We start from the raw sequence: 26,010 nt of genomic DNA, 5'->3' as shown, positions 1-26,010 counted from the left end.
AAACATCTCCACCAGCCTTATCTATAAACTATCTCAATACCACCCACACAACCTCCTTTCTTCAACCTAAATACCACCGCCTTTCTCACATAAAATACCTTATCTACCACCTTAAAAAATTTCCTTACTACTACTGCAAACCCCCTCAACTCTTCAACCCTACAATATCTTGCTCATTAATAGATGGAGATATTCACCCAAACCCTGGTCCAAATCCCTCCCCAATTCCCTCTAAATGCCACCCACTTAATAGAAATAGTACACCATCTACTAAACCCCCCAAAACACTATCTATTGCCCAACTAAACATACAAAGCATTTGTAATAAAATAGCACAAATTCATGCCCTACAAGAAGTTCAACAATTTGATATTCTCTGTCTAACAGAAACATGGCTTAAACCTATAATTAATGACAATGAAGTTATTCCTCCAGGCTAGAACATAGTAAGACAGGACCGCTTAAACAAAAAAGGTGGTGGGGTTGCTATTCTCTATAGAACAGGACTGCAGATTAGCAGAACAAATCATAACCTCTCACTTGACGCTACTATTGAAATAATTATTACAAAACTGCAACTCAACCCACAAAAAACATTAAATATTGTCTGTACCTATCTTCCCCCAGGAAAGAATCCAGCCATATTAGAAGACCTTCTAAACTGGCTCTCACTAAATTACCCTCAAGAGACAATACTCTTAGGGGATTTCAACATTGACTGGAACTTATGTAAACAGACTAATCCATCTACCCTTATTAACCTGCATGGTTTCTCTCAAATAATCAACCTCCCAACTAGAATAAATAAACTTAATAACAAAGAAAGTATACTTGACTGGATATTAACAAATAGTCCTCAGCAAAAATATACAACAGGAACTCTCCCAGATGACCTCAGTGATCACTCCCTCACTTATATTATTAGGCAAAAAACCAGCACTACTGTCCCTATTCAAGTCAGATCATTCCGTAGTAAGAAATATTTTGACCTCAACCAGTTTCAAAATGAACTCATGCAAGTTAACTGGACACCTCTTAAATCTCTCCCAATAGACGAAGCAGTTAGTCACTTCAATAATACTTTTCTCACTATCCTGGAACACCATGCCCCAATGCGCTCTAAGCGTGTCAAATCTAAAACAGCCCAATGGCTCTCAAATAACACTAAGAAACTTATCGTAAATAGGAACAAGGTCTGGGCTAAATGGCGAACTACAAAAAGCCTAACTGATAATGTCACTTTTAGACAACAGAGAAATATGACAAAGAAAGCCATCATACAAGATAAAAAGAATTTTTATACCCAGCTTCAGCAATCTTCACCCCACCAACCACATAAATTTTGGTCCTCTATCAATAAACTATTATCCCCTGGTAAAGTTGCCACACCAAACCCTTCTGGCTCTGACCCCGACTCCCCCTTACAAACAGCTAATGCCTTCAACACTTTCTTCACTTCAGCCATACTAAACCTAGCTAATCAACAAAACCCTGATACCTCCAAACTATTTACACCTAGCTCTATTCCCCCCCCATTTCACCTTCAACCCATACCTACCTCTCAAATACTGTCCTTACTTTATAAACTAAAACCTACAACCCCTCTGCTGACCAATTACCAGCTGAATACCTCCAACTAGGTGCAAAAGCCTTAGCATACCCCATCTCTATACTTATTAATAGGACAATAAAAGAAAGTACAATTCCATCAGTCTGGAAAATCTCTTATATTATCCCTCTTTTTAAAGGAGGTGACTCTACTGAGTATTCTAACTACCGCCCAATTGCACTACTATCTCCACTTGCAAAAATTATGGAGAAGTGTATCCACAAACAGTTACTAAATCACCTACTAGACCACAAACTCCTGGCTAATTGCCAACATGGGTTTCGACCATACCATAGTACTAGTACAGCCTTACTATCCTTCATTGACTCAATTAACAAAAACCGTAACAATAATACTCCTTCTTCAGCATTCTTCGTAGACCTGTCCAAAGCCTTTGACATGGTAAATCACCAGCTTCTTCTCCATCGTTTAAAATCTTTTTCTCTAGATAATCTCGCCTTATGCTGGTTCACATCTTACCTAGATAACCGCAAACAAGCAGTTCTATGGGACAACCAACTCTCTGATCTTCTCCCCACCACTATAGGAGTCCCTCAGGGCTCTATTTTAGGTCCACTCTTGTTTTCCATTTTCATTAATGAACTTCATCTAGCTACTCCACAAACAACTTGTATTCAATATGCAGATGATACTACCATCATTTGTGCAGCCTCAACACAGTCAGAACTTCACTCTCTCACACAAAGAACCTTCTCAACTATAGAACAATGGTTCTCTAATCATTGCCTTCTCCTTAACCCCAAGAAAACCAAACTCTTGCTTTTTTCACCCACCCACTTGTCTACCTTTATCCATTTCACACTAATATCTGATAATGGAACCATTATCTCTCCTGACCAAACAACAAAACTCTTGGGTATCACTACTGACAATCAATTAAAATTTGACAATCATATTAATCTTACAATAAAATCGACCAACAGAAAACTAGGCTCTCTCTATAGAATCAAATCTTTTCTTACTCCTGAAGCCAAAACTACCATAGCCAGAACTCACTTAATCTCAACCCTTTTATATGCTTCCTCCATATACACAAATCTCTCTAAACATAATCTTAGCAAACTTACCTCATCATATAATAATATTGCCAGATTTGCAACTGCCTCTCCATATAGAACTCATCATTGTTTAAATCTCTAAAGCTTGGGTGGATGGAACTACCACACCTCATACAATACTATCAACTCACTATTGCCCATAATGCCCTACATCACCCTGAAAACACCCCAATACTCTCCACCCTCATAACACCCTATAACAATCAGAGGCATCTACGCTCCACCAACAAAATACTGGTCCAAACATCCCGATCCAAAAACTCAGCAGGTGACTCACATTTTCCAACTCAGTTGGCAAAATATGGAACAAGTTACCACAAGAACTTACATCCCTAACATCACTCTCCCAATTTCAAACTAAACTAAAATCCTTCCTAAATATGCATTGGCTATGCTCTTGTCATAACCCAGGTTAGCTCTCTTTTTTTTTGCATCATTATCTGACTCCTTAACACCCATTCTCTTTCTTCTCTTCTACATACTCTAATGAAGTATTTAATATTCTTTATCCTTTCTTTCTATTTTCCATCCTAGGTTTTTTGATTTTACTCAAAAGTTAATACAACCTGTTTAAAAGTTATTGCATATGTTTTTTTCTCTCTATTTTTGTAGATAATGTATATCTTGACATTGTTTAGTAGTTTGTAGTGGAGCTTTTCTCCCCGGGCCTCCACTGAAAATGGACATATATCCAGTTGGACTAGCCCGGTAAACAAATGTAAAATAAAAAAATAAAAAAATAAATAGTAAAGCCACTCGTTCAAACAAGGATCTAGTCCAACATCTGAGCACAAAGTTAATATCCCAGGCCCATGCTGGTATGGACACTGGGGGCCCATTAAAAAAAAAATCTGAGAAAGGCCATGTATGAAGGGTGAGCTGCTAATGAATGGTTTGGAAATCCTTCATGAAAGCAGGAAATTGCTAACAAGCATATTTTATCTAAAGAGTAACTAGTTCCTTTCTTATGCAGTTATGACAGATAAACTTAATGCTTGATTCAACATTGTAGAAATGGGTGAAAATTGCTTATCTGAAGTGCACTCTGAGACATTTTTTCTATTTACCCTTCTAGAGCCTTTGGTTGAAGGTTTCTTGGAAACCATAATTATCTCAACAACATCTGGATCAAACTGAGAGGTCCTAGCCATTACTGAAATGGGAGAAACCAGATGAAGGAACTGAATGCCTGGGTGAGGCCACGTGGTTGGGTGAATTACCAGATTAGAACTTTATGGTAGGACAATGTGCTTCTCTTTCAGGTAATGCTGCAGCAGGTAGAATCAAACCTAGTGAGACCAGAAGAGGGCTATGAGCTTGAGTTCAACAGTAGTCGCAGTATGAGGGACAGTGGCAGGCAGGTGTACAATAGGCCTGAGGGCCTAATGTGGGAGAGTGCATCCCTGGGTGACTGTCTCTCCAGGGAATAAAGCTGAAGATCTGGGTTATTTGTTATTTAGCGATGAAGCAAAAAGGCCACAGCAAAGTATTCTCCACTTCTTGAATACACTGCATGTTACAATGATATCCAGGGACCACTAATGGGGAAGCAGAATATGCCTGCTGAGCTTGTCTGCTGTCACATTGGAAGACCTGGGTATATGCATTGCTATCAGAAAACATTGCAAGGTCAGATCCCAGTCCTATACTCTCATTGTTTCTCTGCACAAAGGGCGAGATCTCATTCCTCTTTGCTTTTCCAGGTACCACAAAACTACTATGTTGTCTGATTGTAAGGAGACTGTACCCTTATAGGTTCATAGGTTCATAGATGTGTACTAGGCTAATGGCCCCGGAGCCTTTACAAGCCTAGCCCATAGGATTACCCTGGCATCGTGCCACCCAACCTTAGTTCCCAGAGACTCTGTTGAGTAGAGCCACTGGAGTGATCCCTGGGGTGAATTTTCTATTTCCCATCCACTCATCAAGATTTCTCTTGAAGAGGGCCAGTAAGGTGCTCTGCTTGACATGTATACCAAGTCTATTGCATAGCATGGGCAGTCTTTGGGTTATGAACCTGTCCCTCCAGCATGTTCTGTTGATTGTGGTAATGAGGTTGAGGTCTCTGGAGCATTTGGTGCAGAGGGATTGGGATTGCTTTAGATGTAGCATTTATAACAGAGTTGGGTCAGACATGGCTTTGTAAGTCAAGGAGAGATCACCTCTAAGTAGGCTATATGAGATAGAGAATAGTTGGAGCTTTTTGAGTCTGTCCATATAGGACAAGTGTTTAAGGCCTAGTTTCCTCTTTGTGAAGTACTTTTGCGGCCTCTCCAGTTGTTGCAGGTGTCTTGTGAGGTACATGCCAAATGGGGCACTGCACTCGATAATTAGCCTAATGAGGGAAGAGTGGAGGGAGACAATGACTTCTTTCTTCCTGCATGCAAAACCCTTAGTAATGAGATGTGCCACATAAAAGGACTTTCTGACCACAGTGGCAATGTGGTGGTCAAAAGAGAGGTTGCTGTCAACCTGTGTTCCCAGATCTCTTATAATGCCTTCTGTGTTCAGTGGACTACCATCGATGTGGTAATTCAAGGGAACCGGGTTTTTCCCAAGGAGGATGACAGCACATTTTTTGGCATTGAGCTTAAGGCCATGGTTCTGACACCAGTCAGTGGTCTCAGTGAGGCCATTCTGTAGGATGTCAACATCACTTGGGGATTAATAATAGCTCCCAACTTGCAATCAGCTGTGAACTTTGTCAGCCAGAGTCCCTTTGTGTTGGCCTGGACTTCAGAATAGTAGATACCAAACAGGAGAGGACCCAGGAATGTACCCTGAGGGACTCCACTCATGACTGGTCTGCAGTCTGACTTGGAGTCCGCTAATTTCACACCATGGGTTCTATCTGTGAGCCAGTTTGCAACCCACCTAGTGATATAGAGTTTGATGCCTAGCTTAGTGAGTTTTTCTATGATTCCTGAGTGGGGAATGGTATCAAAGGCCTTGACCAGATCAAGGTAGGCTGTATGAACCACCTTGCCTTCATCCACAGCTCTGGTGACTGACTCAAAGAAGTCGACCAAGTTGAGCAGGCATGATCTACCCTTCACAAAACCAAACTGTGTAGGATCCAGAGTTTGGAGATTCCCTATATCCTTGTTTATTAGGTCCATGATGATGCTTTCCATAGCTTTGCATATCAGACTCGTCAGGCTAATAGGGCGATAGTTCCCAGGGTCTGTAGTAGCTACTCCTTTGTGGAGAGGGATGACTATAGCAGTGCACCATTTGGTCAGGACAAAGCCTGAGGTAAGGCTGTGATTGAACAAGGCACACAGGTGAGGTGCCAGTTCACTCTGTAGTTCATGTAGAACACAGCCAGAGAAATTGTCATGTCCCATAGAAGCTGTATTCTTGGCCTTGGACAGTGCTTTTTTAACCTGTGCAACAGTAATACTGGGTGCCTGGCAATCTACTGGTATTGTAATTGGGCCTTTGGGGGGGGGGGTAAAGTTGGCACTGAATCTGTTGGCCAGTACATCGGCAATATCCATTGGCTCAGTATAGGAGGTACCATTGTGCAGTAATTCAGAGCAAATCTGGGTATTGCCTTGTTGTTGTCTTTACTGTCTGCTGCAATTCTGTTTTCATAGCTAGGTTTAGAGGATTTGATGAGGGATTTCATCTTTTTGTTGAGGCTGATAAGGGAGTTTTTCCAGTCTTGGGACTTTACTTATTCCTCATCAGTTTCATCCTTCTATTGTAGAGTTTGTTTATGGAATGGGACCACCAGATTGGCTTCCTTTTTTTGGAGGAGAGCATCTTGGTTCTATTGGGTATGGCAAGATCCATGCATTTGTGTATGTGTTTGTACAGTGCATTGGTGTATGATTTGGCAGTCATGCAACTATTCTCCATTTGCATGGGTGCCGTGTAGTTAGCCACCTCTGTTTTTATGAACCCAAAGTTATCTTTGGAGAAGTTTTTCATGGTAGTTACCTTTGCGGGGATGTGGATTTCCAAGGTGATTCATTTGTGGTCGGATCTTACCAGGGAGGAGTTGACTATTGGTGTAGAGCAATGGTCGCCCATGTTAGTAATGACCAGTTCAAGGATGGTGTTATCTCTAGTGGGTGTAAGAACAAGCTGATCCAGTGGAGACATGGCCAGATGGCCAAAGTCCCTCTGCCTCATCCATTCCAGGATAGCACTCGAGGAAGGATCCTTGGGGAGAAGGGTTCAGGGAACATTCCCCTTTATTCAGATCTGAATTCAGAGAGGAGAGCTCCAACAGGGGAGTACAGTGCTTCCACTTGCACATCCTTTTCCTTGGGGGGTTATAATGGGAGTCCTCATCTAAACTTCCATAAGAAAAGTGAAATACAGATATCACCAGTGCAAGCCTAGAACTCCTGTGTTCCTGAGTGACTCTCAGTGATGGTTGACTTAAGCTTTAACAACAGTGATATCTAAGAGCAGAATCAGTACCTCAGACATAATCAGCATGTAAGAGCTAAGAGCATCTCCTTTCTGCACTGAATTATCCACTGAAATAAATAGGATCAAAATCCTTGGCACCAGTTGTGAAGTGGAAGGCTCTGCACCATCTCTCAGAGCTGAAGACTCTAGGGCTGAAACCAAATTAGGTATCTTCAGGCCCAAGGCATCAAATGACAAGAACTGCAACATTGAGAATGGTACTGAAGCCAAATTCCTGGGATCTAGTAAACATTGACACTGAGGGGCACAACATTGATATTACTGATGCTGAAATCATCAGTGCAGGAGACATGAGATTTTTCTATGCTGAGGGGTCCGATATGCCAGATAGTGACAATTATTGTGCTATTAGTGCCTAAACTGGGCCTAGAGAAGGAATAGAAGTAGGACTGGCCTATGGAACAACTTGGTCCATGATAAGCACTATCCGGACCTAGACAATACTGTAACAAAGTTGAACCTTGACCAAGGCTGACATCATGTAGTCCCAATCAAGTTGGATCAGGATGCAAACAGACCTGTGAAATCTAACAAAGGCTACCAATGATGTTCAGAAAGATAACTGAGAAAGCTCTTTCTTGGAATAAACACTGTCATAATGTCTTCTAGGAAACAGAGGGCTCCATAAGGTCCAAGGACTCTTGCCTGTGAGGTGAAGAGCTTTTTTCAGGAGTAACCATAGTAACACTTACAGCAGAAATTGCTGTGAAAGAAACTTTAGGTGCCAGCAGGAGCTAATTTCTCTAGAATTAAATGAACTTCAGCCTTTATTTTGTCTGTTCTGTTTTCTTTATCCCTTTCAAGCAACAGTGCTGAATCTGCTGGTAGTAGGTCTTTGACCACTAATTTATTACTTTGTATAGCCAGAGATCTGACATTACAATTCTTACCTATGGGACAGTCACTAGGTAAGTGTGATGCCTCTAAGCACACTAAACAAGAATCATGTAGATCCTATGATGGGATTTTATGCCCAGAGGACTTGTATTTCTTGTACTCTGGCTTTCCCTCCTTATCCATAACACTACCAGACTGGAAAATACAACTGCTAGAACAACTGTTCAAAATCAACTGAATGAAATACACCTAGGCTAACAACCCTAGACTTAAAGAAAAGGAAATGAGAAAAAAAGAGTAGAGCAAGTGGGTCAATGGCCTAAGAATTAACTGGGTTGGAATGGGTTTGAGAGGTGAGATATAAGGGGCGAGAAAAAGGATAAAAAGAAGCTACCAAACTGCACTTGTGTATAGCAACTCCTAATGAAGTCTAAATAATTCAAATTATCATTTAGCTACAAGCAAAGCTGCCAAAAATCCCTTTAAAGGCAGTGAGATCTGGAAAAGGCAGATGGAGCAGTGATTTAAGGGTAGGGAAGAGCTTGAGTAGTGTGGAATTCATTGCCATAATTAAAGGATGTCAAGGGTACCAGTCCTATCATTGCAGTGTCCAGACAGGACCTGAACAATCTAATGCTATAAGATAATACTTCATCTCCATCAAAATAAAAACTACATTGTGACAGTAGAAACAGGAAAGGGTTACTACACAGGTTCACAGGTTCATAGGTAAGTACTAGTTGTCCTTGTAGGTCATTTTAAGCTTAGCCAGTCTCCCTTTTTGCACTTGAATTGACCTATCCCATTTGGTTATAGATTGACTTTGCCCATCCCATGGTTGATTATTATATATTACTTCTGATGAGAGTAACTAGGATCATTCCTTGGATAATTTGAGGGGCTCTATGCATGGGATATAGCATTTAGGAGATGCCTCGGTACTTTTCCGTTATACCCCCACCAGACCGCAACAGTATTTTGCCGGTATATGCTGCATTGTCAGTATCCATCTGATTAGTTTATATGAAATACTGTCTATCCATTATTAAAAGCAATATTTTTTAAACATGATGAAGCTGTGATAAATGTTATGGAAAGTAAAACAAACACACACAAAGCAGCAGCCAGCGCTAAACATTTTATGTACAGTAATTTACAGTAAAACATGACAACCAGACTGTAACGTTATTTTGCTGGTATGTGCTGCATTGTGAGTATCCATCTGAGTAGTTTATGTTAAATAGTGTATAACCATTATTAAAACAAATATTTTTTAAACATGATGTAGCTATGATAACAGGTTTTATGGAAAGTAAAACATTAAGCACACACAAATCGGCAACTGGAGCTAAACATTATATGTATAGTAATTTACAGTAAAACATGACTTTGTATCCATCCGATTATTTCATGTTAAATTGTCTGTAACTGTTATTTAAAGGAATATTTTTTCAACATGATGTAGCTGTTATAGCAGGTTTTAGGGAAAATAAAACATGAAGCGTACACATAGCCCGAGACGCTGATGAACATTCTATTTACAGTAATTTACAGTAATACAGGACTCCATGTTCGAAAGCTTTATTTCCCGCTTTTCCTGTCAGTGTAGAAGCGCGTGAAACACTAATAGTGACATCTGCCCTTTTTTGTCTGTGAAATATCACCTCTCTGAGTTATGGCTGACATGGATTTAACCCTCTGGGACTTACCATAGGTTCATAGGTTCATAGGTTGGTACTAGACTATCAGCCCTAGGGCCTATACAAGCCTAGCCATAACAATTCCCTGGCTATTTCTTCCCACATTATTTACTTTCCTGGACCCCTGTCTAGCAGGGCGACTGACGTGATCCCTGGGGTGAATTTCCTTTCTCCCATCCAATTGTCAAGGTTCCTCTTGAAGAGATCCAAAGAGGCACTCTGCTTGACATGTATGGGCAATCTATTCCAGAGTCTGGGGAGTCTCTGGGTCAGGAACCTATCCCTCCAGCATGTTTTGTTTATTGTGATGACAAGGTTTAGATCCCTGGAGCATGTAGCTCTGAGGGATTGGGATTTCTTTAAGTGTAGCATGTCCAACAGCTCTGGGTTTGACATGGCCTTGTATGTTAAGCAGAGATCGCCTCTGAGTAGACGATATGCGACAGAGTATAGCTGGAGTTTTTTAAGGCTGTCAGCATAGGGCATCTGCTTTAGGCCTGTGATTCTTTTAGTGAGGTATTTCTGAGGCCTTTCCAGTTGTTGCAGATGTCTTGAGAGGTACATACCAAATGGGGTGTTGTATTCTATAATGGGTCTAATGAGGGATGAGTACAGTAGAACAACGACCTCCTTCTTTCTGGATGAAAAGCCCTTCATGATGAGGTGTGCCACATAGAAGGATTTCCTGACTGTTATGACGATGTGGTTATCGAAGGTGAGACCACTGTCCACCTGTGTCCCTAAGTCTCTTATCACACTTTCTGTGTTTAGTGTACTGCCACCTATATGGTAATTCATGGATACATGTTTTTTCCCAAAGGGGATAACAATACATTTCTTGGCATTGAGCTTGAGCCCATGGCTCTGGCACCAAGCATCTGTTTCTGTAAGGCCCTTTTGTAGAGTATCCACATCATTTGGGGATTCAATAATGGCTCCCAGTTTGCAGTCATCTGCAAACTTTGTTAGCCAGAGTCCCTTAGTGTTGACCTGTACTTCAGAGAAGTAGATGCCAAACAAGAGCGGCCCCAGGACTGAACCCTGAGGTACTCTACTTGTCACTTGTCTGGAGCTGGATTTGGAGTCGGCTACTTTTACAGTGTGGGTTCTATGCACCAGTAGATGTGCAGGCTCCTCTTACTTTCCTGCAGCAGAAAGGTATTGTGCACAAAGTCCGACTGTGCTCTCAAAATCACCAGATGAGGTTGAAATTCTCCAGTAACCCCAAGTGGTTATGTAGTCGTCACTCCTGCCGGGAGGGGAAAGGTGTCCGGACAAACACCTGGTTTTACAGATCCCTGATCCCTTTCCTGACTGCTGTTCGGTTCATTTATCTGTGGACTTTGGAGTTAACATCTGTGCAGTTCTGTGAAGCAGAGCTGCAGCTGAACCATAACACAACTGTTGACTGGAACAATTACCTGAGAGAGATATGTGCCCATGCCTTACTATCTCATCCCAGTAAAAAAATCAATGGGCCAGAAAGAGTGGTGGAGATAGATGAGAACCTGTTCACCCAAAGAAAGTCCAATGTAAGTCGGATTCTGTCCCCACAGTGGGTGTTTGGCGGTGTGTGTTGTGAATCCAATGAGTGCTTCCTTGTGGCCATCCCTGACCATTCTGCCAATGCCTATGGTCATTCTTATTCCTCTATCAAGGTTAATTTATCTGCCATTTCAGCATGTCTGCCCATGGATACTCCTCTTTAAATGCAGTCTCATGTCAAAATGTTCTTGCATAAGAGGCCTCTAAGAAAACTGGTGGCTCCTCCTTGGGATCTTAATTTCATGTTAGAAAAGTTAATACTTGTCCCATTTGAGCCAGCTAATCTGGCTGAGAAGGGAGAAAGGATACTCCATACCTTAGATGTCAATAGACAACTCAGGTACTGTCTTGACAGAACTAAATCTTTCACATCTTTGGATCAATTGTTAATTTCTTGTGAAAGTAAGAAGACGTGACAACCTGTGTCAAAACAGATATTTCCCAATGGTTATTTAAGACCTTTTGTTGTACTCACCATAACAAAACTTTTACAGGCTGTATCAATGCCCACTCTACCAGGGCCTTGGCTTCATCTATGGCTTTTTGGAAAGAGTTGGATTGTAGAAGTATTTTAGAAGCTGCTACTTGGCCTTATATATATATATATATATATATATATATATATATATATATACATACATACACACACACTTCTATAAAGCACTGTAAGTTTGATTTCTGCTCTAGGTCCAGGTCAGGCTTTTCTAGGACCATTCTCCATGGCCTCCTGAATTGTTCTCCTTCAACTTCCCAAATGTAGTTAGCTAGGGTAATCTACTCATATAGCTAAGACAGCAATGATCAATATGATGAATAAAGTATAGTTGTCTAAGTAAACTTATCATAACAGTAGATGTTTGAATGATCATTGCTGCAGTACTTCTTCCTCCATCCCTCTTGTTTTTTGGTGTGTTTTTTTTATGCCAGGGTGTGGACATTTCTATTTTTGCTGTTCATAGCATTGTTCTTTCAGGTTTTAGCCACCATCTTTCTGTTGAAATGTTCCTATATGCCTTTTCCACCCTTTCTAATAATATCCAAGGTATTTCTGAAGATTCAGGAGGAATTGCACAAAATCATTGTGATGCCTCCCTTCTGGCCTAAGCAACCATGCTTCTCCCTTCTTTTGTGGAAATGGCCATGGACAATTACCACAAACTTCCTCACAGACTGGATCTACTCACACAAGAACAGGGGTGTTTGATACACCCTAATACCATCAACTTCAATTGCCTGGATGATAGGGTCTTAATTCCGTTTAGGCACCTGTTCAGTGAGGACATGCAGCAGGTACTAATGGAGACAAGAAAGCCTGCTACCAGAAAATCATATATTAGCAAACACAAAAGGTTTTCTAGTTGGTGCCAACAACATAATCAGCACCCATTCAGGACTAGTTATTTTCTGGTTCTATAATGTTTGTGTGAGTTATTATCTTATGACCTTTCTTTTTCCTCTATTAAGGTTCATTTGTTGGCCATTTCAGCATGTCTGCCAATGGATCCCCCTTAATGCAGTCTCACGTCAAAATGCTCCAAAAAGGGGTTTTGTATAAGAGGTCTCCAAGAAAAACTGTGGCCCCTACCTGGAATCTTAATTTTGTGTTAGAAAAGCTAACACTTGCTCCAATAGAACCATGTAACCTGGGTGACTTGAGGTTCTTAACATGGAAAACAGTTTTACTGATTGCTGGGACTTCTGCAAGAAGGGTATCTGAGTTACGACCTGTTATGGTGATTCATCCCTACCTCATTTTTCATATGGAAATGTATGCCTGAAGTGCTGTCTTCAGTTTACTATCCATTTTCTCATTTTCTTTCTTGAACCTAAAAAGGAAGGCGAAAGGATTTTCTGTTCTTTGGATGTCTACAGACAACTCAGGTACTGTCTTGACAGAACTAAATCTTTCCAATATTTGTATTAATTGTTCATTTCTTGTGAAGGTAAGAAGAAGGGACAAACTGTGTCAAAACAGACTATTTCCCGTTGTCTAAGGTTATTAGCTTTTCTCATACTCACCACAGCAAAACTATTCCAGGCAAGGTCAAGGCCCTACCAGGGCATTGGCTTCATCTGTGGCTTATTGGAAAGTGTTGCATTCCTAAAATATTCTATAAGCTGCCTACATGGTCCCATGTACATATGTTTTGCAGTGTGCTATAAGCTCGATTCCTTTTCTAGATCCAGCTCAAGCTTTGCAAGGACCATTCACTATGTGCTGCTGGACTCTTCTACTTCTAACTCCCAAATGTAGTAAGCTAGGATAATCTACCCATATAGCTAAGGCTACAGCAGCAGTAATAATTCGAACATCTGTTAAGGTAACTTTTCTTATCTGACTATACTTTCTTAGGAGTATGCTAACACACTACTATGGTCCAGTGTTCTTCAATATTGCTATTTGTCCCATATTTCTGCCAGGTCCGTTGTAAAGTTTTTGGTTTTCTGGTAAATCACTGAAGATGACAGTTAATTAATAATGTTAGGCATTAGAGTGTTATTCTTATTATTTTCAGAAAATCCTTGTTGATGAAACTGCTGTAGTTAGATAGATAGATAGATAGATAGATAGATAGATAGATAGATGGATAGATAGATAGATAGATAGATAGATAGATAGATAGATAGATAGATAGATAGATAGATAGATAGATAGATAAAAGTTTATGAATGTGTATTTGCAGTTAAGCAAGCAATGCCATCATCTGCATTCTTGAATGCAACTTATGCATGGTCAGGTGTTCTTCACTTTTTCATATGGTATTTAAGTGTATGCATGTTGGAGAACTTTGTATATGGGGAATAGTACAGAACCTGGAAAAACAATAATAAAATGTTACTGAGAAGGAAGCTGAAGCCCCACCTCTGATTACACGCTTTATGTTTTATTGCTGTCTCTCTCTCTCTCTCTGTCTCCGTCATTGGCATCCAGTGTTTCTTAACATTTACTATGCAATCTTTTTCCTTCTTTAGGGTGGAGTTCTTGGAATTAAGATTGGATGGATTTGTGACTTGGACAAATCAAATGACTTATGTAATCCTCAGTATAGTTTTACACGGTTGGACAGCATATCTGAAAAGAACAAAGTATCACAAGGCTATAATTTCAGGTGGGTTGTCATGGACATCTGATATAACAAAATGGTAAATAAGATACATTGGCCATGTTGGGTCGAAATGCTGCAGTAAAATCTCATTGATGACTTCATTACCAATTAAGTGCTTATGTGTGATCCTTCCAAATAAGTTATGCTCCACTAGGACCCTGCTAAAGACGCAAACCTCTTGCAAGGAATGTATACCTTTGTTGGGTCATTAACATGCACAAACACACACAAACACACACACACACACACACACACACACACACACACACACACACACACACACACACACACACACTTGTACACTCTCATTTAGTGTTGGCATTCCTAGATTATACTGAATCTAGCTAAAAACTGCATGTCATTAAGTAAATACTGCCATGCTTAATATGTAATTTTTAAATTAAAAATATTATTTTCTTCATGATTACTGTGAAAAACTGAAAGGCTGCCAGCCCAGCTAGATAGACTTTTGCAGATAATTCTATGTCATTGTAAATATTAATATAATCCACAGGCTTGGTTTACAAATGTAAACAGAACTATATGTATTGATTAAACTATATGTTGTACTGAGCTTCATAAATGTGACCACAGTGCCCCCTGCTGGAAGAAAGCTGATAAATGAAACATTTTATGACTGTTTGATCTCAAAATTCAGAGACAGGATGCCTGGACCAGCAAATTCTAGTTAAATGCTAGATTTTACATGTTTAATGTCTTTTATTGCTGTGGCTTCCTGGCCAGGTGCAAGCTTGCTAAGAAATGTAAATTTTGAGTTTCTGGTAGCCTGGGAGCCAGAGAAGTGTCAAGAATGATGTAATATGAAATGACTCAGCAGTACTGTGCTATCAATTTAAGACCTTCTCAGAGAGAGAGAGAGAATTATGCATTTTGGATTTTGTTTGAATCTGTTAACAACTCACCAGCACTCTGCCTTTGCTCTGTAAGTAGGATCTTAGACTTTAGTATTTCTCTTAGGGATAGCTAGAAATAGTAAGATTAGTCTAGCTATTTTCTATATTTATGTCAGACTATCCTACAATATTATTTTAAAAGTTTCCTGTGATCTCTAAACTCTGTAATGTCATTGTGTTGAAGTAATACGTATTGTCTTTTGTTTTTATTATTTATTATTAAATATTTTTAAACCTTTCAACTGTGGCTGTTTTGTGAAGAGATAATTAAGCTCTATAGTACCTGCAAGTATTTGATGATACTGTACAAAGCCACTCCAATAGTCTTGCTGTTCGTCACACTTACTAATTGGATAATGATATTGCACAGTAAACCTGGACACCCTTTGGTAAGGGCCTTATTAGTAGCTGATAAATAGTGGCTAGTGGCAGTGGATTACTACCTTATAGCCTGGGTAGAAAGGGGCATAGCTGGAGAACCTGTGCCAGCCTTCCCCTGGAGTGTCTGTGTGTTTGTATATAACTCATATCTTAGAATATGTGTATTTGTGCCAGCTACTTGGGCAGGGACATGAATCACTGGTTGGACAGAGAGGATGCTGGAGGTTTTAGCTTGAACACTAGGCTGAGATCTGTACCCTATAGCTGTGCCAGTGGGGAGTCTTACTGAGGATCTGGAGAGAAAGGGAGAAACCAGCCCCAGACTAACTGTGATCTCTGTGAGCTCTTAAGGGAAATTGTACTTTACTGTATGTGTACTTGTTATCCTTCCCAATGTGCACGCCCCTCACTGGTGCTAGTGGTGAGGATTGAGGCTCCTTGATTACTGGGCCAGTGCAAGGGAGTCACAATTACATTATTATTATTAAGCCATATCTTCTTGGAGACATCTTTGGAATTTATATTAGTTAGTGGAGCATGGGAAAAACTGTTGCTGAGCAGAAATTAAGCCATGTGAGTTGTATATAAAATACCACATTTCATTGTAACATTAAAAACATATCTTGACACTTAGACCTGCCTTCAGAACCTCATAATGTACTGTATAATGCATTAGAGTTTGCTTGGTACTAAATCAAGAAAGAGTCTGTGCAGCATCCCTCTCATCTTCTTAGCAGAAGAATAGAATTCTGGGCAAAGCCAAAAATAATGGGGAACAAAGGCCCCGAAACAGGTACATATTTTAAATAGTGCTCTTAAAAACTTAGAAAGTTGATAGAATAACATATTTTGCATTAGAATAACATATTTTACATTAACATGCATTTTCTGAAGGATATGAAGTCTGGAATTCAAAGGTCTGCCATAATTTAGTGACCTCAGTTTTCAATGATTGAACAGAAAACCACAAATTTTATCAGGAACACACCAAAAATATGAGGCAAAAATTGCACATTCTGTAAAAATCTTATTAGGTGAGAGGTATGCTCCTCACCTTTCCCTTGCCTTTTCTGACTAGAGCCCTCCTTGTGTAAACATGTACTTATCCTCCATTACCTTCCTCCTAGACTCATCCTGTACCACTACAAATTACCCATTTTGCACTATTTTTTATAATATCTTACCTTTACCCATTAATCACCCTTCTCTGCCACTCTATCACCTTCTGCCTTCTTAATTTCTGGTAAAGTCTTCCCTCCATAACACTACTAAATTTGGTTTTATCTATACCATAATATAAACCAGGCCTATACTGCCTGCATTGTACAGCCTTCCTTTCTGCCTCCATCACCTACTTTGGGGATACATTATGATTCTTTGATAGTTTTACCATATATCTGACACACTGGTTAATTGCTTTCTACCACAACCTTCTTGCCAGATTATGTGGCTGTCACATATGCTTCTCTATGGGGCACAGATGCTACTAATAACATGGCAATAACATGAAAATATTTTTTTTCTTCCATTTTCTCAATAAACACAGCTACTAATTCAGAATAATGCAGTTGTATATAAGTGGGTTTGTGTTTTGTACTAAACATCGAGACCACCATGTCTGCCTTATCTGTTGCAGATTTACAAACTATGCATTCATATAAATGTGGTACCCCAGATGTATTCTGGTTCTTAGTTATAAACTAAAGACTGGCACCAGCCTCTGATTCACATTTTTGAGTTTTGTCAGAAAAACAACTCCTGATTACCTTTCTTTACGTTTACAGGCAAATTTAATGTTCTGGCAGCATCATGTTGATGGTGCTGGTGAGACATCTGCCATGTATTTACAAGTACTGTCACCACTTGTTTGGAGAACTTTCTTCCTGGAGATGTACACTATGTATTGCAAAATGTGCAAAAAACTTCAAAATTCTGTTCGTCTTCTTTATCTTGATGCTTAGTGTCTTCATCATAGTACTTTTCTCTGAACGTCTTTTCATGTCTGTAATCTGCATTGTGACCATATTAATTGTTTCTATAATTATTTGAATACAATAGCTATTTACACTGATGTAGCAGTTTCCCAAGTGGCTGTTCTGTCCAGTATCAATTCTTTAATTAAAAATAATTTATTCATTACAAATAGAGTGTCTTGCATAACTGAAGTTTCAAAAGTGGTAAAGTTTTAGGTTTCCACTGGTATTCCCTATGGTACTGAATAGGTGGCTTTTCCTGATTAATTAAAATTTCCTTTGTGACAAGATTAATAATTCCTGTCTGGCAATCATTTGTCCTACAATTATGTTTCCCCTGTTTGTTTCTGACTGACATTTACAGAATAATAGTCATTTCCTGCATCAAGCTGACTTCCCCTGCTATAATCATTTCACCTGCCAAAGCTGCTTCCCATACCACCACTATTCCCCCCACCATAGACATTTTTTATGCCATACTCATTTCAACTGCCATAATTTTTTCTTCTTCAATAGTCACCTCCAGTGCCAGCTCCAAAGTTACTCTCTACTGCCACATTCCCTAGTCACTTCCTCTGACACAGTAATTGCCTAGTCCATAGTCACTCCCCCTGCCACAGTAATTCCCCATTCTATAGTCACTGCCCTAGGCTCAGTAATTCTCTATTCCATAGTCAGTTCCTCTTACACAGTAATTCAACATTTCATAGTCACTTCCCCTGCCACAGTCATCCCCCTTTCCATAATCTCTGCCTCTGCCACAGTCATTCCCCATTCCATAATCGCTACCCCTGCCACAGCCATTCTCTGTTTCATAATCAGTCACTTCCTGTGCATAGTTATTCTGATGTTATAGTCACTCTCTGTCTTCTGTAGTCATATCTTGGTTCATAAACATTTCTCCTTTGATAATTACTTGCTCCATGGTAGGAATTCCCTGTTAGTCAGTGAATGCTCCATATATATTTCCTCTTTGATATTCATTTCCTTTCTGATATTTGCTACAGCTGTTTTATGTACTACCCTTTTAGTATCCATTTTCTGTAAAAATTATGAGTAATAATCCATTACATGGAATTTCAGGAATCTCAACTTTCCATGTTCTAATAGCAGATCTACATCTACTTTCTGACCAGTTCTAATGCTGGGACAGATGAGGAAGCAGAGGTAAACAGTATTCCTCTCCCTCACAGTCACTTCCACAATGTAATGTATCTTATTCAGCCCATTCCCAGCATCTTCCTCTGCTATCACCCATTTCATTATCAACATCACTGACATGCTATATGATGTGTGCATGTGCATAGCCTGCATTTGCAAATAATACATAGCTGTACCATCCTCAGGCTCATAATTGTTCTGATCCCTGTACCTCTTTTCAAACCATATATTTTCCACTTCACATTGTCCTGCATACAACTCTCTTTTAACTTCTGTAGTGCTGTTTCCACCATAAAATTCTCACATTTTGTAAATTATGCATCTATTACATCAATTCTGCCTCGTTAACATTTTCCACATTATCCTGGGAGAATGTCTGAATGAGATCTGCCAATGTCTTACCTCTTGTACCCCATCATTATTCTCCCAATATACCCATTACCCTTTCCATAAATCCTTTGTATTTCAGCCATTCTTCTTCCTTGTTCAAAAGCTCTTGAAATGATATAAATTGGTCTTGTCTTTTCTCCTTCATTAGTTTGCCCATTGCTCTTGTACTATTCATGTTCCATCTTTCTTCCTGCAGTACCTTGCCTTTTTGATGTATACGTTTGCTAACTACAGCCTTTTCCTTTCCATACTACTTCCCATGAACTCTCCTATTATTCATGGTCATCTTTCACAGTCCCTTAAATTTAACCATCATAAGATTCTTTCCCCTTCACTTTCCTTTTCTCTTAGTTTACCCACTGAAGTCCTTCTGCTTCTTCACCTGAGTCAGTGGGTAACATTCATTGTGACTGCATTCTACCAGTCCCTCCAGCCCCATCTGCATTCTATCTCCTCACTCCAGTCTCTCCCTACTTCTTCTCGAATTTCCCACATATGAACTTATCATACTGTCTCAGCATTTCCCATAATGCAGTGTGCTATGTTAAATAAGTAAATGTCAAACCCAAACACGAACTATGCCTGCATTACCATTCTTGCCACTAACCCTGGCTGTCAATGGTCAGCCTTCCTGACCATTTGTCTGATTTTTTCCTAGCCTCACCCATGTGACATACACCCTCTCATTCTTCTTGGTCATCTGCTATAATTTTGGAATCGCTTAGTACTCAAATATGTAGCCTTATATCAACTACTGGCAAATCATATTCTTTCACCTCAGTCCTGAAGGGTACAGTTACCAGGTTTTCTGAGTTATCTTGCACTTCTGCTTGTCTCCCAAATCTTTTAAACTACTCTATTACACTTGCAGCAGATTCCTGTCCCATTCTTCTAGAGACTCATGAAGTCACTTGCAAAAAAAAGAGGAAAGTCTGTTATATTACTCCAACCTGCCCACACATCCAGTTCAACCATCTCATTCTCCTTGCCAATACTTGCCAGTGCCTCTGTTACCAACAAGAATAAATGAGAGTGTGAAGGCTGCTAGCCTAGCTAGCTAGAATTTTGTAAATAATTCTGACATTGTAAATATTAATATGATCCATAGGCTTCTCTACAAATGTAAGTAACTTGTATGCTATGTGCTAAGCTTCAAAAATGTAACCACAGTGCACACTGCTGGAAAACAGCAGAAATGTATAGGGACTATATGCCTGTGCAAATGTATGTTTTCATAGTAGAAATTGGGATATACAGAGTTAACTTGCAAACTCTGAGAAAATAAGTAAAGAGTTTTACTATTGTGTTTACCACAGCTAGAAGGCAGAATGTCTACAGCTAGAGTTTCTTTCTTTTGTCTTAAGACAGAGATAATTACTAGGTTTCACGTGTAAAGTGTTTTTGTATTGCTCTGGCTTTCTAGCAGCTGTACATCTGGGAGATAAGTATTTTTCACAGACACATTAAATTTTAAGTTCCTGTTGAGGTGACAAGAATGATGTAGTCTGACATAACCCAGCAGAAAGGTTTGTTAGTAACTTAAGAACTATCTCTCAGAGAAAGTCAGGGCATTTTGTATTTGTCTCTGGACCTGTAAGCATCTCACCACTTACCTTGCTCTGTAAGTAAGACTTAGATCATAATATCTCTCTTAGAGATGGATAGGAAAATAGTAAGATCAGTCTAGATGGTTTCTGTACTTATGTGAGACTGTCCTGCAATGTTGTTTTAAAGTATTTCCTGTGATTCTGAACTCTGTTGTCACTGTATTGGGTTATTGATTATTGTCTTGTTCTGTTATTATATATTATTAAATATATTTAAACCTTTTAATTGTGGCTGGTTTTGTTTAGAGATATTTAAGCTCTTAGCGTACTTGCATATGTATTTGGTAACACTGTACAGGTCACAGTTAAATAGCCTTAGTCTTGGACACACTTACCATTCGGATAATAGTAACATTACACAGTAGAAATGGTCACCCTTTGTAAGAGTCTTATAGTAGCTGATAAGAGTGGTTGGTGGCAGCTGGTACTACCGTATAGTCTGGGCAGAAGAGGGGACAGCTAGTGAACCTGTGCCAGCCTTCCCCAGGAGTGTCTGTGTGTTTGTATATAAATCAAATCTCAAAGAGTGTGTGTGTGTGCGTGTGTGTGTGTGTCAGCTACTTGGGCAGGGACATGGAGCACTGGTTGGACAAGAAGGGGTGCTGGAGGTTTTGGCTTGACCACTCAGCTGAGATATTAACTATAGCTGTGCCAGTGGGGAGTCTTACTGAGGATCTGGAGAAAGAGAGAGAAACCAGCCCCAGACTGACTGTGATCTCTGTGTGCTCATAAGGGAAATTGTACTTTGCTGTGTGTGTACTTGTCATTCTTCCAATGTGCACATCCCTCATTGGTGCTAGTGGTGAGGATTGAGGCTCCTTGATTACTGAGCCAGGGGAGTCACAGAGAGGACAGAAGATACCCTTTTTAAAAGCTCCCTTGTATGATCTACTTTGATGTAATTCAAATAATTATCTGTAAGTACTCTATAATTTGTTAATAATGAGATTGCAGTTGTAAGGCACTTGAAATGTAAAACTACAACTTATGTGAAACTATATTTTCTATAATCATGCATCTATTTTACCTTTCGATTTTAACATAAACATATTATAAATGTTTTGACTTATTTGTGAAGAAACTATAAGTTAATATGCATCCTGTGGAGAATAATAATGACACATTGCATTTTTCTGTAACAGTATGTATCTCTGGTTCACAAGGTAATGTTCTTACACTCTTCCTAAATACTGCCCCAGTATTCACTTCCTGCAGGATGCTGTGTATAAAAATTAACAGTATTGAAGCCCCTACTTTATGTCAAATAGCACCCCTTCCTTTATTTGCTGACCTATTGATTCACCCTTTAATCCCCAGATTGATTTTTAGTGGTTTGCCAATAATCTACCACTTAATAAATTTACCTGCCCCCCCACTTACCAGCTTATCCAAAACCTGTCCATTATTTTTGCTAACTCTTGCAAATGTCTTCATGTGAACATTAAGCAATAATATAGACCATTTCCTGATATCCAAACTCTGAGTGAAACCAAACATCTTTCATAATCTTCTGTTTCCTCGATTACAGAATATATATATATATATATATATATATATATATATATATATATATATATATATATATATATATATATATATATTTATTTTTTTTTTTCTTTTTTTTCATATTCATGTTTCCAATTCAGAACAAATCCTGTACTGGAATAGGTTCAACCCTGGAACAACAAATGTGAACAATATAATTATTTTATGTTTGGATAGCTGGTCTCCTGTTTTGAAAGTGAAAATTCAACAGATTTTTGACAAACACTGTACATTTTTTGATAGTAGGCTAGAGGCAAAATTTTTCATCAAAGCTATGTTTTTAAAGAAAAAAAACTGTTTCTGATTTTTATAAACTTCTTTTATGACATTAGAGTAATTCCTTACTTGATACTCATAAATTGATTAAAATACTGAACTATAAATGCAGCTTAATGGGGTGCCCGTATATATCAGTGAGAACCTTAATCTGAAGATTATACACGCTACACATAAACTATTTACATAGGTTGGAATATGTTTTGCATTACTGGATGTTCTTCATATTGATCACTGCTGCAGTAGCCTTAGCTATGTGGGTTATATCCCACCAAGGATATAACAGCTGCCATCTACCAAAGCTTCAGGGCACCTTCCACATATCCAAACTGTCTAGCAGCTTGAGCTGAGCTGACTTAAAGACAAATATGGGTGTGAAGCCCTTCAGGGCTTTACTGCCACTGAAAAGTATGACACTGAGGCTTTTGCGGATCAGTGGTTCCCTGTGCTTCCCTTAGCTGGGCAGATAAGTTCCCTTTGGGGGAAAAAAACTTCTATTTTCTTATTTCTTACAATGTTTTATTACTTTCCTCTTCAGGAAAGTTATTTTAAAGCTAGGAGTGTTGTGTTTTAATGGACTGTCTCAAGACCGTAATGTACTTTTAAATGGAGCACTCATTTCTGTCATTTTAAAAGTAGTGTTATCTAACCGATACACTATTTTCAGTGGAGAAATTGTGTTTATTTTAAGTCTGTGGTGCTGCTGCAGTGTTAGAAAGTGCCTTTTGCTGTGTTTTTCTGTTAAAAAAATAATTTTTGTGGACTTTTGATCTTCCCTCAGCAGAGGGGCCAAACTCTAAATTTCATGTTAACTGACATGAGACGCTCCAGGTGCAGTTAACAGTCGACAAGACCCCTATTCAAATAATAGTTAGCTACAGGCCCCCAATGTTGAATCAGGATGCCCATACTGCCTATCCGGACCTCCTCAAATCTATTAAGATTCAACCCTATACCCTGATCCTGTGTGATTTTAACTACCTAACCATTGATTGAAAGAACTGCTCCAGCCAGAACACAAATGCTCATAGATTCCTTGACTTCATCAATGCCAATGCCGTGGACCAGCTGGTTGACACCCCCACAAGAGGAGACAACATCTTGGACTTGGTACTAACCAACATAGAACACCACTGCAACATCCCCACAGTATCATCATCCCTAATAACATCAGACCACAAAGCAGTCACCTTCGAAGTCAGCATCTCCCCTGACTCCCCCAACCCCCAGCTAGTGTTAAATAAAAAAATTTTCCAAAGCTGATTACAACCTCCTGAGGGAAGGTCTAAAACAGCTTCACAGCCCCCCTCGCCAACAGTAAGAACTGGAACTAATATCCAGACCTACACCAAAGTGCTATATGACCATTTATATAAATGCATGAATTCAGCAGTACCTGACAGGACAAAAATCCTCCTCTTCAAGGAAGAGTAGACCTGTCTGGTGGACATCGGCTATAAATAAACTCTACAACAAAAGGAAAATATTGCTGTCCAGGACCAAGAAGAAACAGATGCCAAACTGAAAACAATCTTTCCTTGGCCTAAACAGGCAAATAAGGGTAGTAGTGAAGTTCTCCAAAGCTAACTTTGAGTCCAAATTGGCCACATCTACTAAAGACAATCATAAGGCCTTCTTCATGTACGTCAGCAGTCTAAGGGGAAACACCCAAATCTGCTCAGAACTGATGGTCAAGAACACCACATACACAAATGCTGTGGATATAGCCAACCTGTTGGCAGACAGGTTCAGTGAAAACATCACCCCTCTGTCCCCCCATCAGTAATCCAGGATATTTGCAGCACCTGCTACCCACCCCTTATGTCTAGGGAACAAGTCATTACACAAGCAAAAATAACAAGTTATGCTGAAGACCTGTTGTACCAAACCGGATAAATACGAGAAATAAAGTACAGGTCACCGCTGAATTATTCTTTGTAGAATCTCCTTTATTAAAAGTAAGCGCTTTCGGAATAATCCTTCATCAGACATAATACAAAGTAACAAAAGCAGCCATATTTAAAACACAGATCATCCAATCACTTACTCCTAAAAGCCCGCCTTTTTTGTAAAGCAGGTTTAATTGGTAAAACATCGTTAAGACCAGGTGGTCTATGTGCTCTTAAATCTACTATCCACTTGGATTCAGCTAATGCTGTTCTATGCTGAATATCCCCCCCCCTCTCATTGGTGGCAATATTTACAATACATCTGAACTTAAAAGTGTGTGTAGGATTAATCTCTATATGTCTGAATAAAGCATTGCTCTCTTGACATGTTCTAATATTACTAATATGCTGTAAAATCCGAACCTTCAGCATGTTATTTGTCATACCTACATAAAAACTTTCACATTGTTCACAATTGGCCATATATACTAAGTGTTTTGTCCTGCAAGTAGCCCTCCCTTTAAATATAAAAGTTTGTGTCTTATCAGGATGTTTATATTCAGTGTCGCTATTAATATATTGACAAGCCTTGCAGTTACCACAGGGATATGTGCCTGCTCTAATGTCTATTGTAGGTCTCTTATTCAAATATGTCTCCTTACATAACAGGTCCTTGAGATTGTTGTTTCTCCTATAATTAAACATGGGACGTTCTGCCACTACGTCCTTAAGACTATTATCACTTCTTAGGATGTTCCAATTGTTCTGAACTATATTGCATATGTCTTTAATATTACTACCATACGTTAAAAGTATTTTAGGTTGTTCCTTCCTGCTACTACATAATCCTGTATCTATTTGTCTGCCAATAACGGGACCTTGCATCCATGGTCTATTCTTTGTCTTCCTATATAATACATTGTTACTAACCACCTTACTAACCATGTTCCTCTCGTAACCCCTATCCAAAAAATGTCCACTCAGCCTAGAAAGTTCCTCATCACAATAAGTATCTTCAGAACATACCCTAGATATCCTACCCACTTGGCTCTTGACAATATTGGGAAAGATATGCCTCGGGTGCATGCTGTCATATGATAACAATGCATTTTGCCAACATTGTTTCCTGTACAATTTCGAGGTGAAACCAAGGTTACTCTGTTCCACACAAACATCCAGGAACTCTATCTGAGTGAAAGAAGTTTTGGCACTAAAGGTCAAAAAAGTGGTGGTGGTGTGGATAAAGGCTAAAAAGCTCTCAAAGGTAGAAGTGTCCCCATCCCACAAAATAAAAACGTCATCCACAAATCTGACATACAAAACTATGTACTTATTCCATTCCTGATTATTAAGAATTTCCTTGGTTTCCCATTTGGACATAACCAAATTTGCATATGTATTAGCACAGGGGGTGCCCATAGCTACCCCCTGTGCTTGTCTATATATGGACCCTGGTCCTATAAAGACATTGTTGTTCAATACCAAAGCTAGTAAATTCTCCACAACCAGTCGCTTATGCTCAGTTGCTCCCAATCTACTTATTACTTCACC

At 39.3% G+C, this 26,010-nt stretch overlaps 1 protein-coding gene across 1 annotated transcript in view; it reads left to right on the top strand.

Annotated features, from left to right (window-relative positions):
* P2RX3 (purinergic receptor P2X 3) overlaps positions 1-26,010 on the top strand; it is a 684,798-nt gene that overhangs the window by 415,178 nt on the left and 243,610 nt on the right. Inside the window, exon 9 of the mRNA XM_044084177.1 lies at positions 14,190-14,326. Coding sequence (XP_043940112.1) covers positions 14,190-14,326 — 137 coding nt within the window. The remainder of the gene's footprint in view (positions 1-14,189; positions 14,327-26,010) is intronic.

Source organism: Protopterus annectens, chromosome 9.part0 (assembly GCF_019279795.1).
Source record: "Protopterus annectens isolate FY-2018-M chromosome 9.part0, PAN1.0, whole genome shotgun sequence".
NCBI classification, from domain to species: Eukaryota; Metazoa; Chordata; order Ceratodontiformes; family Protopteridae; genus Protopterus; species Protopterus annectens.
This window is presented reverse-complemented; position numbering and strand designations above follow the sequence as displayed.